The sequence below is a fragment of the Lonchura striata genome, chromosome 18, assembly GCF_046129695.1.
Source record: "Lonchura striata isolate bLonStr1 chromosome 18, bLonStr1.mat, whole genome shotgun sequence".
Taxonomy (NCBI): Eukaryota; Metazoa; Chordata; class Aves; order Passeriformes; family Estrildidae; genus Lonchura; species Lonchura striata.
In genome coordinates this window covers 11459705-11474619 of record NC_134620.1, presented here as the reverse complement: position 1 = coordinate 11474619, position 14915 = coordinate 11459705, and the positions used below count along the sequence as shown (strand labels likewise).

The following is a 14915-nucleotide window of genomic DNA, read 5'->3' as shown; positions in this document are numbered from 1 at the left end:
CGTGTGTGTGGAGCAGAGCTGGGCTGGGGGGCTCCTGCTCCTTGTTTTTTGGAAGGAGGTGAGGGGTTGCATTCAGAGGGAGCAGCTGCCCCGTTTTTAACTCTTCCCTTGACAAACAGCTGGAGGTTTTTTTGGGATTCATGGCAGTGGGATAGGAGCTGAGCCCTCACTCCTTTGCCCATGGCAGCCCCGGGGTTGTCTGTCAGCCAGAACAAACCCTCAGGGTAACCCAGCAATTCAAGGAGAGGTTTTGCTGTTTGTGGGACCACCTGAGCACCCCCCACCCATCCCAGACCAGGGCTGTGGGACCAAAGGGAGAACAGCTCCTGTCCCCTTCAATCCCATTAATCCATTTCTGTATTTAAACCCATTAACAGGTGTTGAAATCCCATTAATGTCATTTCTGTGTTGACAATGCAACCAAAGCAGCTCTTTTTTGGGAGCTTTGCTACCTGGAGAGTGTCCTTAGAGACAGGTTTAATGGGATGTGTGGTAGGAAGGGGGACATTCACTGCAGGATTTATTCCTGACCTTCCTCGGCACCAGAGCAAGAGCTGGGTGCAATTTATCCCTTTTTTCTAATCTGGAGTTGGTGACATTCCATTTTATTTATTTAATTTTTTTTTAAAGCAGGGATGAAGCCTCACCTCGGCCTTGATTTGTTCTGACAGGCCCCGGAGGGGCAGCGCTCCCTCCCGCCCCTCGGAAGTAATTAACCCCTCAAAGCCAATTAATCGCCGAGATAAAACAATTAAGGGATGATGACATCGCGTGCGGCGCTCGGAGCCTGGGCTGCAGCTTGGGAGGAGGGAGGGGAGGGTGGGGAGGGGACCCCACATCTGCATCTCTGCCTCCACCAACCCCTTCCCACAAAAAAGAAAAGCCTGGGAACCTCCCCAGCCTCCAGCAGTATCCATTCACATCTTCTCTTTTCTTTTATTGCACCACAATTGCCTTTTCTTTTTTTTTTTTTTTTAATTTTTTTAACATATTTAAATTGCACCGAAACGGAGCAGTTGGAAGATATTATGACCATGCCAGGGCGTGCTGCACATCTGGCTGCACCTCTGGATTCTGGGATCCTCCTTCCCCTCATCCCACTGACACAGGAGCAGCTTCCCCTTCCTGGAGCTTCATGCTCGGATTTTTTATTTATTTATTAATCACTGGGCTATATTTTAGCCACGTAAGGATAAAATTCCCTTCGTACTCAGATTTTTTATTTACTTATTAATCACTGGGCTATATTTTAGCCACGTAAGGATAAAATTCCTATTCCCCCTGGAAAAAGGAGCCAGCCATCCTTCCCACATCATTTTCCTGGGGAATGCTCTTGACATTTACTCGCCCGCCCAGCTGCCTGGGGGAGGCAGCACTCAGCATTTCCATGAGGATTGGAAAAACTGGGAATATTTCCGCTTGACTCAGCCTGAGCATCCCTGGGTGGGCACAGCCTCACCTCCTCCCTGGATTCCTGCTGGAAAAAAAATGATGGAATTTTGGAGTTTTCCTGGTCCTGCTGCAGCGTTCCTCCCTCCAGGGCTGCATGGGCTGCTCAGATGTTGCCGTGGCAACGGCGTCTGCACCAAAAATTCCCGCATTTCCCCCAATTCCTGCCGGGTTTTGTGCTCCCTGGATGCTGTGATGCTGGAGGGGATTCCAAGTGTGGCTCGGGTCTGGGATCCCTTCCTGGCAAAGGAATTAATGCTCTTTTGGGGTGAATTCAGGGGATTCTGGGCAATGCCCCCAGCGATGGAAACGATGCTGGGGGGCTCAGAGAGAAGGAGTTCCCCTTCCTCCCAAATTAAATCCTGTGAAGCTCCAGCTGGGTTTGAAAAAAAAGGGAAATTCCCCCCCACCTCAGCAACACAAAAACCCCAGAATGGGGAGATGGGCCATAAATCTGAGAGCAGCCATCTCCATCCCTGACAAAACCAACAGGTTTATGTCTCAGCTTGGCTATTTCCCCTAAAATTTACAGCTGAAAACATGCCAGAACACAGCAGGGATAATTTAAATCAAAGGGAGAGGGGAACACGTTTAGTCCTTTTTTTTTTTTTTTTTCCCCTTAATTTTAAATTTCATTCCAATTGGGAATAAAGGCAGTGATTTATGGGAGAGGGAAAACACGGCTTTATTTTAGGGCCGTGACAGCCAAGTGAAAAAGAGCTGTCATTAAGGATGCTAACACATTCCACAGGAACGGGGTTTGTTGTGTTCCAGAGTAACCTCGCCCAGGAAATGAGACCCGGCTTTGGGTTTGGGTTTGGGGTAAATCCAGGGAAGCAGCAGCGGGAATAGGGCAGGTTTGGGATGTGCTGGGTGAGGACCAGCCCTGCCACAGCTCCCAGTGGGCTGCGACATCATCTCTGGGCTCTGGGGGTGCAGAACCCCACAGCACAACGGGGACCTGGGGCAGGGAGCGGGGGAACGGTTGGGAACAGGATTTGGGAGGTGTGGACTGGGGATCCCGAGGTTGTGGGTGGGGGATGCTGGGCTGAGGGTGAGAATCACAGGGATGTGGATGGGGTTGGGCTCCCAGGGTTTGGGATAAAGGTCCTGGACAAGGGTTGGTGCTCCAAGGCTGGGGAGGGGGGTTCTGGGATGGAGGGTTTGTGCTCCACCTCCAAACCCCGCTCTTCTTCCTTACCACAAGCCTTGACTGACCCTAAAATCCTCACAACTGCCCAGATTTCATGGGGATGGTGGTGGCTCTGCATCCTACTGATCCCTTGACTCGGAGGCGTTAAATCCAGCTGCATCCCAATTTCACCGATTCCTGCCCCAAAAGGGCTGGCAGATCCCGGCACCACCAGCCCTGAGCTGCAGCTCCCACCCAGCCCTTTCCCTGGATGCTAATTCCAGTTAGTGCACGTTCCCCTGGAGCTGCCCGTGGTCATTAACCTCCTGCTGCCGTTAATCAAGAGGACTTTGTTAATTAACAGCTAAGGATGTCTCCAGCTGAGCAGCACAGGGGCGGGTCGGGGTCACCAGGATGCATCCAAGGATCTTTGATTTAATACACTGGAGCTTCCCAACACTCTGGGGGAGTGCAGCCCCCTCCCCTCCAAGAACAAAATATCCAGCACTGCAAAAAAGCCCAAGGAATGCTGACAGGATCCCTCCTCAGCACCCTTGGAGATTCCAGAGCTGCAGCTCCTGCAGTATTTTGGGAATATCCGAGGAACTGGGGCAACACTGAGCCGCATTTCTTTGCCACTCTGCCAAAAAGGGAAGAAAAACCTGGCTGAGGAGGCTGAAGTTTTCTGAGGAATGTTTTTTTTTTTCCCTGTTTCTATTTTATAGACTTGTAAAAATGTGCTTTTTAAACTCAGCCTGGGTGAGCTGTTCGCTGCCTGTCTCAGAGGGTGACACAGGAACAGAAATCCCTGATATTCCTCGGGGATGTTAATTCAAAGCTAACAGGGTCCAGCAGGAAAAACCCAGTGGATTTTCCCCTTCTCTTCCCCATCCTCATCCCAAACCCTGGCTGGATGAGGACAATCAGAACAGGAGGGGACAGAACACCAGCACTGGTGTCTGGATGGATGTTGGGGTGCAGCACTTGGATCATCCATGGGGGATCTCCCAAAGCCCATCCAAGAGGCTCAGATCCCACCCCAGTCACTCCAGCCCCATCCCCCTGCTCCCGAGCTCTTTGCACAATTCCAAATTGGGACACCAGGGATCAGGAATACACACAGGGAAGGGACTGCTCAGTGAAAAACCCTGGGATCCTTCCCACGGCACGCATCGAGGTCTTTGTCTGGAAAACAGAGGTTTTATTAAATAAGCAAACGGCTACAAAGATGCACCCAAATATTTGGGCAACTTGGGATTGCCAAGCTGCCATTGCAGGGATGATTTAACCCCAGGGTAAGTACCAAGGCACTGCTTTTTTTTTTTTTTTGCTTTTTTTTTTCTTTTTCTTTTCTTTTTTTTTTTTGGAAAGCTGTTTGGAGTAATAACAGATGGGTTTGGGGAAAAAAAAAAAAACAACAGACACCAGAATTAGCGAGGAGCATCCTGAATCCATTATGAACATCCCAGCACCAACCTTGAGGGGCCGTGGGATGATATCCAGTCCTTGAGCCTTCATCCCACTGTTCCCACATCCAGGCCTTCTCCAAGCCTTGAGCCCAAAAAGCCCCAGAGGCTGCTGGCTCCAGGTCCATCCCATTCCCACTGCTCCCTAAACAGATCCTCTGCAAGGTCTGTGTGTCCCTGTGTGTCCATCTGTCCCGTCCATCCCATCTGTCCCATCCCAGCCCTGACAGGATCCTGGCAACACGCCAGCAATATTCATTCAATACTGGGGGAATGAGCAAGAGGAGCCTCCTCCCACCACCAGAAAGGCCCTGCAGCCTCTTAAGGCACTACATCTTCCACGGGTATGGATCCAGCATGGATTTTGGGGGGAAAAATAATCTTTGGGGATCAGGGCTGGGAGTAGCCATGGGCTTGGCCATGGGATGTGGTGTGGAGCAGGGATGTGTGGCAGTGCTCCCTAGGGAAGTGGGCAAATCCCAACCCCAGAAGATATGGAGACAATCCGGGTGCTGAGTGTCCCAAAAATCCAAGTGCTGAGTGTCCCAATAATCCAAGTGCTGAGTGTCCCAATAATCCAGGTGCTGGGTGTCCCAACAATCCAGGTGCTGGGTGTCCCAACAATCCAAGTGCTGGGTGTCCCAACAGTCAGGGTGCTGGGTGTCCCAACAATCCAGGTGTTGGGTGTCCCAACAATCCGGGTGTTGGGTGTCCCAACAATCCGGGTGTTGGGTGTCCCAACAGTCCGGGTGCTGGGTGTCCCAACAATCCAGGTGTTGGGTGTCCCAACAATCTGGGTGCTGGGTGTCCCAACAATCCAGGTGTTGGGTGTCCCAACAATCTGGGTGCTGGGTGTCCCAACAATCCAGGTGTTGGGTGTCCCAACAATCTGGGTGCTGGGTGTCCCAACAATCCAGGTGTTGGGTGTCCCAACAATCCGGGTGCTGGGTGTCCCAACAATCCAGGTGCTGGGTGTCCCAACAATCCAGGTGTTGGGTGTCCCAACAATCCAGGTGTTGGGTGTCCCAACAATCCAGGTGCTGGGTGCTCCATCACACGAAGGAGGTGATGCAGACCGAGCTGGAGCAGTGAGGCAGCGTTAGGGCGGAGAGGATGCCGGATAATCCGTCTGAAATCCCAAAATCCCGCTCCTGCCGCTGCATCCGCTCTGATCCACGATGTTCCCACAGCTCAGTTTTTGGGGCTTTACTTGTACCTGCAGCTGGCACAATCTGCTGCCTGGAAATAGTTCCCTGGGGAGCTGCCTCCCTATTTTGTTTTTCCATTTTGTGATTTCCAAGGAAAGTTATAAATAAATATTTTGGCTTCTGTGGGCACCTGGGAGCAGATTCTTCACTGCCAAAACCTGCACAAAACTCCATGAGGGGTTCCCTGAAATGTCCCCAGAGCCACTGGAGCTGTCCAAAGCCAGCTCCACAGAAATGAGGGTGACACTGGGGCCGTGGTGAAGGAACCCTAATGGAGAAGGAACTCCCAAATTAACCGGGCGTGAAACTGGACTGAGGTGGCGGCTTGGCCCATCCTTCGCAGCAGAGTCTCCCACAAGATTCCCAGAGTGTCCCAAGATGGGATGAGACAAAATCATCCCACAGAATCAACTGGTCTCCCCAGGGAGAAACTGGCAACAGAGCCAATCTCCCCTGGATGCAGGAGGAGACAGCAGCTCCTTCCCAGGAGCTCATTCCCAGCTCATGGGCCTGTTCCTGGTCCCAAACATCCACCTTTGCTGCAGGATGTACCGTGTGGAATGTGCCCATCAAAAGGAGGTCTAAAAAGTAATTTCAAATGGACCTTTCCCTCTTTCTTCTCCCAGTTTTCCATGCTGGTGACCCTGTGTGTGAGCTGGAAGGTGGCCCTGGCTCACTTAGAAGACATTTGAGACTTCCCAGTGCTTTGAGGTGAGATATTCCAGCCCCTCCTAAGGACACTTCCCAAAAAAGTCACGAACACCTTGTTCTGGTACCAAAATACCTCAGGGATTTACCATGAGGAGCCACACACAGACATGGGACAAAGGAGTGTCACCAATGTGGCCATGGCACAGGAGATGCCCTCCTGATACCTGCACCCACCACGGTGCCTCTGGAAACACCAGGAAAGCCCTTCCCGGGTCAGGCGATGCAGTTTGGATGGGGATGCCCAAAAATGTTTTCTTACATCGGCACAAGGATTTTTGCAATCCCACACGGGACCAAGCTGGTTGTGTCTTCTCCATACCTTGGGGGTCTCCTTTCTCTGACAGCCCCCAGGCAGCAACACCAGTCAAAAATGGGCTGTAGGACAGTGCTGGACAGTGCTGCACCCACACCAGGCCTGGTCACCGTCACTGTGCCAACACCACGGGATCCTGTCCCTCCTGCAGGCTGTGTTTAGACAACCGTTGTCTCTTTCTCAGTCATGGAGGAGACCTTGGAGAAGCTCCTGTGCACAATGCTGGAGTGTCCCGTCTCCTCGCTGAGGGCATTCACCAGCCTGGAAAGGAGGGTCATCTTGAACTTCTTGAAGTCCTGGCCCATGAAGACGTAGAGGACGGGGTTCATGCAGCTGTTGGAGGCTGCCAGAGCCGTGGTGAGCGGGATGAAGATCTCAAACACGGAGCGGGGCACCGTGTCGGGCACCGTCTCCAGCAGGTTCAGCAGGTGGTAGGGACTCCAGCAGAGGAAGAAGGTGACAATGATGGTGACAATGATCTTGAAGGGCTTCTTGGACTTCGCCAGGCGGTTCCGGCGCAGGTTGAAGACGATGGCGACGTAGCAGAAGGTGATGATGGTGATGGGGATGATGTACCCGGCCAGGAACCTGGTGATGTTCACGGTGCGGTGCCTCATCAGAGACAGCCCTTTGTAGGATTTATTCCAGGAGAGGGAGAAGTTGCTGAAACAAATCACGGAGTTGCGGATCTGCATCGTGTCCCGGAAGACGAGCGAGGGGCAGCTCATGACGATGCCCACGGTCCAGATGATGACACAAACCCCGTAGGCCAGGTTGGTGGAGCGGTGGTTCTGCGACCACACCGGGAACACCACGGACACGTAGCGGTCAAAACTGATGGTGGTGAGCAGCAGGACGCTCGTGTACATGTTGAGGATGAGGAGGAAGGAGTTCAGCTTGCACATGGCCGTGCCGAAGATCCAGTGGTAGCTCATGGCCGTGTAGGCGATGTTGATGGGCAGGAAGATGTTGAAGAGGAAGTCGGCCACGGCCAGGTTGAGAAACCAGACGGCGTTGACCGACTTCTTCATCTTCAGGGTGATGATGGCGATAACGAGGCCGTTGCCCAGGATGCCCAGCACGCAGGACACGCTGTAGATGATGACGGACAGGATCCTGGTGATGTCCTTGGGGTCGTGGGCCGGGTCCGCCCGCGCGCTGCCGGGGTCCTCGTAGGAGTAGTCCGAGTAGTCGCTGTAGTTATTACTGAGGCCATCCAAGTAATCGGAGTGGTTGGGAAACGCCATGGTCCGCGGGAACGGCAGCCGATCCGTGGGATCCCGCGGATCTGGGACGCTGGGATCTGCGGCCGGGGATGTTCCCCTGCTGAGCAAACGCTTGGTGTCAATCGCAGAAGGGACAAGGGCCCCCAGCATGTGTGGGAAGTGGGGACAGGGAGACAAGGGCCAAACATGCAGGAATGGGGGATCCCGTGAGAAGCCCACTGGTGCCGAGGAGCTGCTCCTCCCTCATCTCCACCCCCATCCATGAGACATCAGGACGTGATTCAGTCCCTCAGCTCCACCAGGATGTGGCTGCAGCCTCATCCTGCAGAAAACGTGGATTACCCGCCTACTTCCAGGGGGAAAACCGGGATAATGCTCATTAACAGCTCATCAGCAGCTCTGACTTTCCAATCTGCAACATATTATGGCTCCTATCTTTTTTTTCTTTTTTCTTTTTTCTTTTTTTTTTTTTGTACTGAATTGGACTGAAATCCCAAAGGGAAGCTCCCCGCACACCCCACTGACACCGGGCACCCTCTCACCTCTCTCCTCTCTGCCGGGATGGGGGACAGGTGACACTTCAGCGTCCCAGGGCACAGGGGCAGCTCCCTCCACACCGGCCTAAGGCAGGAGCTGCAACATTAAAGCCAGGATCAAAGAAAGGCCACTCACCCCCGGATGTGGGCTCAAGGGAGGAAACCCAATCAGGGTGTGGCAGCAATTAACCCAGAGCAGCCTCCCTCGGGGGACAGTGCTGGCCTGGGGACCCTCCTCACCTCCAGCCTGGGGAAGGTGGGATCCTGCCATCATCCCAGCAGCTTTTGGGATAAGCCAGGACAGAAATCCCATCCCGTACTCTCTGTGCAAGCACCCAACACGAGCAGCATCCTCAGGTGCACACGAAGAAGCAACCAATCAACCACGGGTTAATGATAATAAATAAATAAATTATTATGTTAAATAAATAATTCAAGATATAAACGAAGTGCACATTATTTGCGCTGTTTGATAGCCTGCATTCTCACAGGGTTGTTTTCCTGATTTAACTGACGCCCTTTATGTTTATATATGTTAATTTTGGTAAATTAATAGCATCACCTGCCATTGTCAGACTCCGGGCTCCAGAGCCTGGATTGAGGGGGGTTCAACCTCTCCCCTGTAAGAATCCAGGATATAAAATCCCCTACCTGGCTCAGGAGGGTTAAAACCAAAACTGAAAGGCTGATGAGAAGCACAGAGCATCCCACACTCACAGGAGGGATGTGGGGACGCCCAAGGACCCTCCCTGTTCCCGAGGCGTTTCACCCCAAAGGTCCCGCAGCCCTGCTTTGAAATTCCCAGGGTGTTTGTGTGGGAAGCTATTGTTTCTCGCTGGGCTTTTCCTGCTGTTCCTTCCTGCCATTGCTGCTGCAGAGTCCCCGGCCAGGGGTGAAATCCCACCCTGTCCCCTCCCCCTGGCCCAGCTCCGGGGGACGATAAGCAGCCAGAACAAATGAGGTTTGAGTGCAAAGTTTGGGAATGAGCTGGAGCTGGGGAGAGACCTTGTCCCAGCAAAACCTTCACGGGCAAAGAGATGAAGTCGATGATCCAGTGGAAGGAACAGAATCAGCAGAACTGACTCTCCCAGCGACGTTAATGGTGATTAACGAGGGGTTGCTCTATGGGACAGGGATTTCAGGTCATCCCCTTGCCAAAGGCAGAGCCCCAGGAAGGTGGGGGAGCCCAGAACCCCATGTCCATCCCACCCCACCCCATTGCCTCATATCCCATCCCGCTTCCATGCCTCCCATCCCACCACACCCCATTGCATCATATCCCACCCCACCCCACCCCACCTCCCACCATCCAGAGAACCCCAAAGCTCCCTGGACTTGCTCCACAACCCCCTTTGCCCCTGTGGTGTCATCCATGGGGCAAGTGAGACACTCCCACCCCTCAGCCTGACCCCACGTTCAGCCCCTGCTCCAGAGGGACAGGAGAAATTCCCACTCCTCTTCCCACTGCGTCCACTTCCATGTTTTTAACGTAAAATCTGCCCTTTATTATTATTTTTAATTGCTGTGCCTGATGACTTTCAGCTCATTACAAAGCTAATTTTATTGGATTATTTATCTGAATGCTCTGTTAATTTTGCTCTGCCAGGTTGGGCAGGGATTGGTCTCTGTTCCCAGTTGGAGTGAGGATAGCAGAGAGCAATGGGAACAGCAGGATTCTGCTTCCCTGTGGGATTTGGCAGAGGATGGGTTTGTTTCCAGCAATCCCAAACAACACAGGAGCAGCAGGCCAATCCCACCATGAACATTCCAGATGAGCAGGATGGGCACCAGGAGCCCAGACCTGCTGGAAAATCATCCAGCAAACAAACTCCCACCTGCCTCTCCGAAATTCTCACAAAAATGGAGACTCACAGGGCTGGCTGCATGAAACCTCCTCATTTCTCACAGCAAAAAAACTCCAAAGTCTGGGAGGGAAAAAAAAAAAAAAAAAAAAAAAAAAGCCACATAATACTAAGAGTGTTTCCATCGCTCCTCTCCGGGTTGAAAATTCCCTGCTCAAGCCAAAAACCACTGTTCTCCCTTCAATCTATTCATCTTTGTCCTCCTACCTCAACAAAAATGAGCAGAGGATTTACCCAAAATAGCCTTTTCTCCGTCATTCCCGCAGCTGTGTTTGTCTTGGTACCCAGGGAAGGCCGGGTGGGATCCCCGACGGGCGGCTGGAGCCCCGGCAGCATCCCGGCACATACCGGGGGAGGATGAGGTCAGGGATGTTGTTCTTGGGAAGGCAACAGGAAATCGAGAGAACAGCAGAAAATGTTCAAATCCAGCTTTTCTGGGCGAAAAAAAAAAAAATAACCCCTCTGTCCTGGCCAAGGCAGACGGGCGGGGGACGGATGTGAGCGGGGAAAGGCGGCGGGGCCGGGACGCGGGCAGGGCAGGGGATGCTCGGTGCCAGCGGGCAGGGCGGTGCCAGAGCCCTGCTCCAGGAGTTTATAAGGATGGGCAGGCTGCCCAGCACCCCCCGGGCAGGCTTTTTACTGGAGGCACTGGGACAGGTTGAGGAGAACTGATAGAACCTAATCAAATCAAATCAAATCAAATCAAATCAAACCAGCAGAGCAGCTTTTGAGCACATCAGATCCTGCCTTGAGCTGTCAAAGTGCATCACGCTTTGATGTAAAACATGACATAAATCCGTCTGGGACCTGCCAGGGCTGGCTCTGCGGCACTGGGGAAAGTGGGGGAGCCCTTGGGTCGGTGCTTGTCCCCCCCTAAAAAATCCTTGTCCCCGGACAGAACAGCCAAAGCCCCGGGAACAGTCGGGTCCGTGCCCGCCCTGCTGCCGCCTCCTCCCCGGCAGCTGCTCAGCCTTTCCTTCCTTGGAGCACTTCCCTCTCCTCTTCCCACCGGCGGTTTCCGAGCTCCCAGCGCACCCCAAAGCCCAGCCCCGCTTCCTCCGGGCGTGGGAGGCGCGGGCAGCTCCGGCACAGCTTCCCGGGAGAGGGGCAGCTGCCGGCAGATGTTTGGGAAAGGCTCGGGGTAAAACAGGACCTCCACGTCCCTCTGGAGCTGCTGGCACCAGACCCCACCCTGCCTCAATCCCCGGTGTCCCTGGGGATGTCCCTGGGGGCAGGTGGCAGGCGCTGGTCCCTGTTCCGTGGGGGTTCACAGCTCCGGATGAGCTCGAGCCCCACCCTGCGATCCCGAGCATCCCTAAAAATCCATGGCATCTCATGCCCCAGGGAAGGAGGATGCAAACCCCATCCCAAGCTGGCACACCCGAGGCCACCCCATGGATCCCTCTGCCACCCACGTGTTTCTGGCACACAGCAGGGACATCCCTGCAGGGATCCAGCTCCCAGGAATCTCAGGGAGCGAGGCAAAGCAGCTCTGGGTACCCAGCTCCAATCCCCCTTTGTTTTGGCAGGTGATTGCCATGGCGACAGATGCCACAGGGATGAGGCTGCTCAGCATCCCACTCCCACCCGGGACAGCCGGGATGGAGCCCCATTCCTCGCTGTAAATCCACCACCAGCCCATCGAGGGGGAGTTCAGATCTCCAACCCCCAAACTCCAACCGTGCCCAAAAGCTGCTCCTGGCTGATTCCAGCCCTGCCACCACCCCTGACCCCTGTGCCCCGCTGCAGCAGGCTGGGAAGGGCACAGGGATGTGGGATGCCACGGGAGCAGCAGCGGCAGGCTGAGAATGAGCTCCTGCCAGCGAGGATCCCGGGCTGGAAATTCTCCCAAACCTCCCCCAGCACCTGGAGACCCCCAGGGCAAAAAGATGAGGCACAGCCACGGGGGAAACTGAGGCACAGAGCTCTGCTCCAAGAGCAGTGGGAAACTTAATCCCTACCTGCATCCACTCAGGCACATCCCAGTTCTGCATCACGGATCCGGGACCCCCACACCCGGCAGCCTCCGGCATCCCCAGCCTCTCCCTGCACCCCATCCGTGTGAACGGCGCAGGAAAAAGGGAATAGCTGGAAAAGGCAGCCTTAAAAAAGCTGCTGTGCCCAGGGTGGGACAGAAAAACATGAGTCAGTGTTTATCTGGGCAGAGCCGGCCGGGCTGAGCGGGTCAGGTCGGGATAGGATGGGATGGATCCCACGGATCCTCCCGGCCACAGTGTGGGGTCACCCCCATGGGGGAAAGCGCTCCAGTCCTGCCAGGAAAAGGGGTTTAATCTCAAAATTTGGGTTAGGAAAGACCCCTCCCAGGGTGAAACTCCAGCAGAGGAACCCGGCCTTCCCTAGCACCAAGTGTTGAAAGAGCCACGCTGTTCGTAAAATCCCGGCCTTTTGCTCCATCCATTCTGCTCTTGGAAAGGTTCGAGGATTAAAGGGGGAAAATTCGGGTGTTTTCACCTACACAGGCAAAGATTTCCTTGAAAAAGGGCAGTCTGTACTTCTGAGCTTCTTAAAATGACTCAACTTCCAAGATAATAAAAGTTCTTTCATCTCCTCTGCTCTCTTCTAATAATCCAAGGTTTTCTCCTGGCACTTCTCAGGCAATAAAAAGACAAAAAAAACCTCCCTTTTCCAGAGCATCCTCCCTGCTACACCCCAGCAGTGCAGTGATGCCGTCCCTCACCACGGCTTGGGCTTTGTCAGGGGACAAAACCTTGGGGACGTCACTCTGCATTTGGGGCGCACAAAGGGACAGAAACCCAAGCAAACGGAAATAGGGCTGCGGGGGGGACGTGACCCCGCAGGGGATGTGGCACAGCAGGGGACAGCAGGCTCAGTCACCCCGGATCCGTGGGAGCATCCTCCCAGCTGTGCTCCGTGTCCCCAGCTGAATGCTGATCAGCACGGCAAAGAAAAGCCACCCTGTTCTCCCTGTCCCCAGCAAGGGGACACTGCCACACTGTCAGGACATCAACCCCCCCAAATTCTCTGCCAGCTCCTCTCCCTTCCGTGCTGTTTTGCCACCCCCCAGGCTGCAAAGCCCAGCTCCAAAAGAGGCTGGGGTTGTAGGGAAAATTAGGGGCTTTGTGGTGAAGGACAGTGGGGATCCCAGAGATCCCAAACCCACTGTAGAACAACAAGGGAGCAAAAAAAAACTCAAGTGGTTGCAAATCTCCAGCAAACCCTTCCTCCCAAATCCCTACAAAACATATAAATTAACGAATATATGTAAATCCAGGGGTGTTTACCTGAGCTGGATAAATCCCCAAGGAATTTTCAGCATTCAGAAGCTGGATTAGACATCTCTGCTTCTCCTCCAGCCCCGTTAGGGCTGGCATGGGAATGACCCCGGGCTTGTGGCTTTGGCATCCAGCTGGAGCTGACACGGATATTGCCGAGCTGTCTCATCCCGAGGAGAAGCACATGGGATGGGAGGATGAGGAAAATAAAGGCAGCCCGTGGAACAAACCAGCTGCTGGCCTCAGCAGAGCTGGAAGGGGAAGGGGGAAGCTCTGGGGGAGGATGTTGAATCTGCGGAGTTTAGCCGGACACAGAAGGGGATGTGGCAGCGGTGACATGTCCCGTCCACCACGGCTCCTGTGCTGCCCACAGTGGCTTGGGAATCTCCTGGGAGCCTTTGGGAAAGGTTTGGGTATCCCTCATTGTGAGCACAGCCAAAGGGTCCCCTCGGCTGCCTTTCATCCCTGCTCCCCAGGCACCCCAAATCCATGCTGGGATGCTCCTGGCTCACACCCGCAGGAGACGGGGAACCCAAAGCCATTCCTGGGGTGCAGGGAAGAAGAGAAGCTGCTCACGAGTCCTGTCCATTCCCAGCTGTTCATCCCATGTGAGGACATCAGCCTGGCCTGGTTTGTACCCCCAAAGAGAGCGTCCCCAGCCAAGGGCTGTCCCTCACCACCCTGACCTCAACCCTGTGCCAGCCAGGAGCTGCAAATCACCAGTGGCATCCACGGTGCAGGACCAAATCCCTGCCCTGAGCCAGGACATCTGAGCCAGAGGGAGATGCAAAACAGCTGGAGCAAAAGCTGCACCGTGCTGTGAAAGAGCATCACCTTCCACCAGAGCTCCCACCTGCTCTCCCTCAACGAGATCCATGAGTTATCCAGCTCTTGGCTTCTGCCACGCACAGGGAATAAATCCCAGTTCCCTCAGAGCTGGAAAAGCCCCACCCAGGTGTGACCAGGGGACAGGGGGTGATGCCCGCAGGGAGTGGTGGCAGGTGGGAGGGAGCTAAAGGCCACCACGTCCCGTGACGTGGGGACATTGACCCCGTCCTACGTGGAGGAGCTCCCGTGAGAGCCGAAAAAGAGGAATCGGAGGCGCTGCCGCCTTTGCACAACTCTGTGTCGCAACTCTGTGTCCCTGAGCTGAATCAGGGCTAGAAAAATGCTGATGTGCCGGTTCCTGGGGCTGCTGCGGGGAAAGGAGAAGCCCCAGAAAGCCGTGGAGAAGTGGGCAGGGATGTGCCAATCCCCTGTGGAGCCAGGCTGGGGACTCGTGACCGGCTCCCCGGTGTCCCTGTGTGCCAGGAGCCCCGCGATATTCCACACTGGTGGCACATCCCCAGCGGGGTGCAGAGGAGCGGTGTGCCAGGAGAGTGGGAAACGCCGCCCAAAATGATAAAACCCATGAGAAGAACGGATGGGGAGTGGCACGGCCTGGATCTGCCCCATCGCTCTGCCACCTCGTCCTGCGCCATCTGCTCCCGCAGTGTCCCCCCACCGAGTGACCTGTCCGTACCTCGCACGGTGCCAACGCTGTCCCGCTGCTCCGTGCCGGGCGGGACGGGCTCGGGGTGCCCGGGGTGCCGGCAGGATCCCATTCCCAGGCGGATCCCGGCGTGCCGGGACACACACAGGCACGGTGCCGCTCCCCGCCGCTTTTAAGGCAGCGGGGAGGGAGTTGCGTCCATCACCAAGGTTTTCTTGGCAGCGCGATGCTCGGCGAGCAACAGCTGGGAGAGGGTGTGACGCCGG

The 14915-nt window shown here is 54.7% G+C and overlaps 1 protein-coding gene across 3 annotated transcripts; it reads right to left on the bottom strand.

The window, feature by feature from the left end:
• Nucleotides 1-6066: 6066 nt before the first annotated feature.
• CMKLR1 (chemerin chemokine-like receptor 1) lies at nucleotides 6067-14915 on the bottom strand. Of its 3 annotated transcripts, none has more exons than XM_021544552.3 (3): nucleotides 14680-14915; nucleotides 8048-8138; nucleotides 6067-7602 (listed from the first exon to the last, which is right to left on the bottom strand). In XM_021544552.3, the coding sequence occupies exon 3, from the start codon at nucleotides 7524-7526 to the stop codon at nucleotides 6438-6440; it is 1089 nt and encodes a 362-aa protein (XP_021400227.2). In that variant the 5' UTR covers nucleotides 7527-7602; nucleotides 8048-8138; nucleotides 14680-14915; the 3' UTR covers nucleotides 6067-6437. The 3 variants fall into 3 exon arrangements, with proteins under 3 accessions (XP_021400227.2, XP_031362097.2, XP_077643348.1); XM_031506237.2 differs by lacking the exon at nucleotides 14680-14915 and adding an exon at nucleotides 13167-13387; XM_077787222.1 differs by lacking the exon at nucleotides 14680-14915 and adding an exon at nucleotides 11865-12017.

What these genes read in the sequence shown, in the direction of transcription:
- CMKLR1 (XM_021544552.3), bottom strand. Translation starts at nt 7,526, where the DNA reads ATGGCGTTTCCCAACCACTCCGATTACTTGGATGGCCTCAGTAATAAC.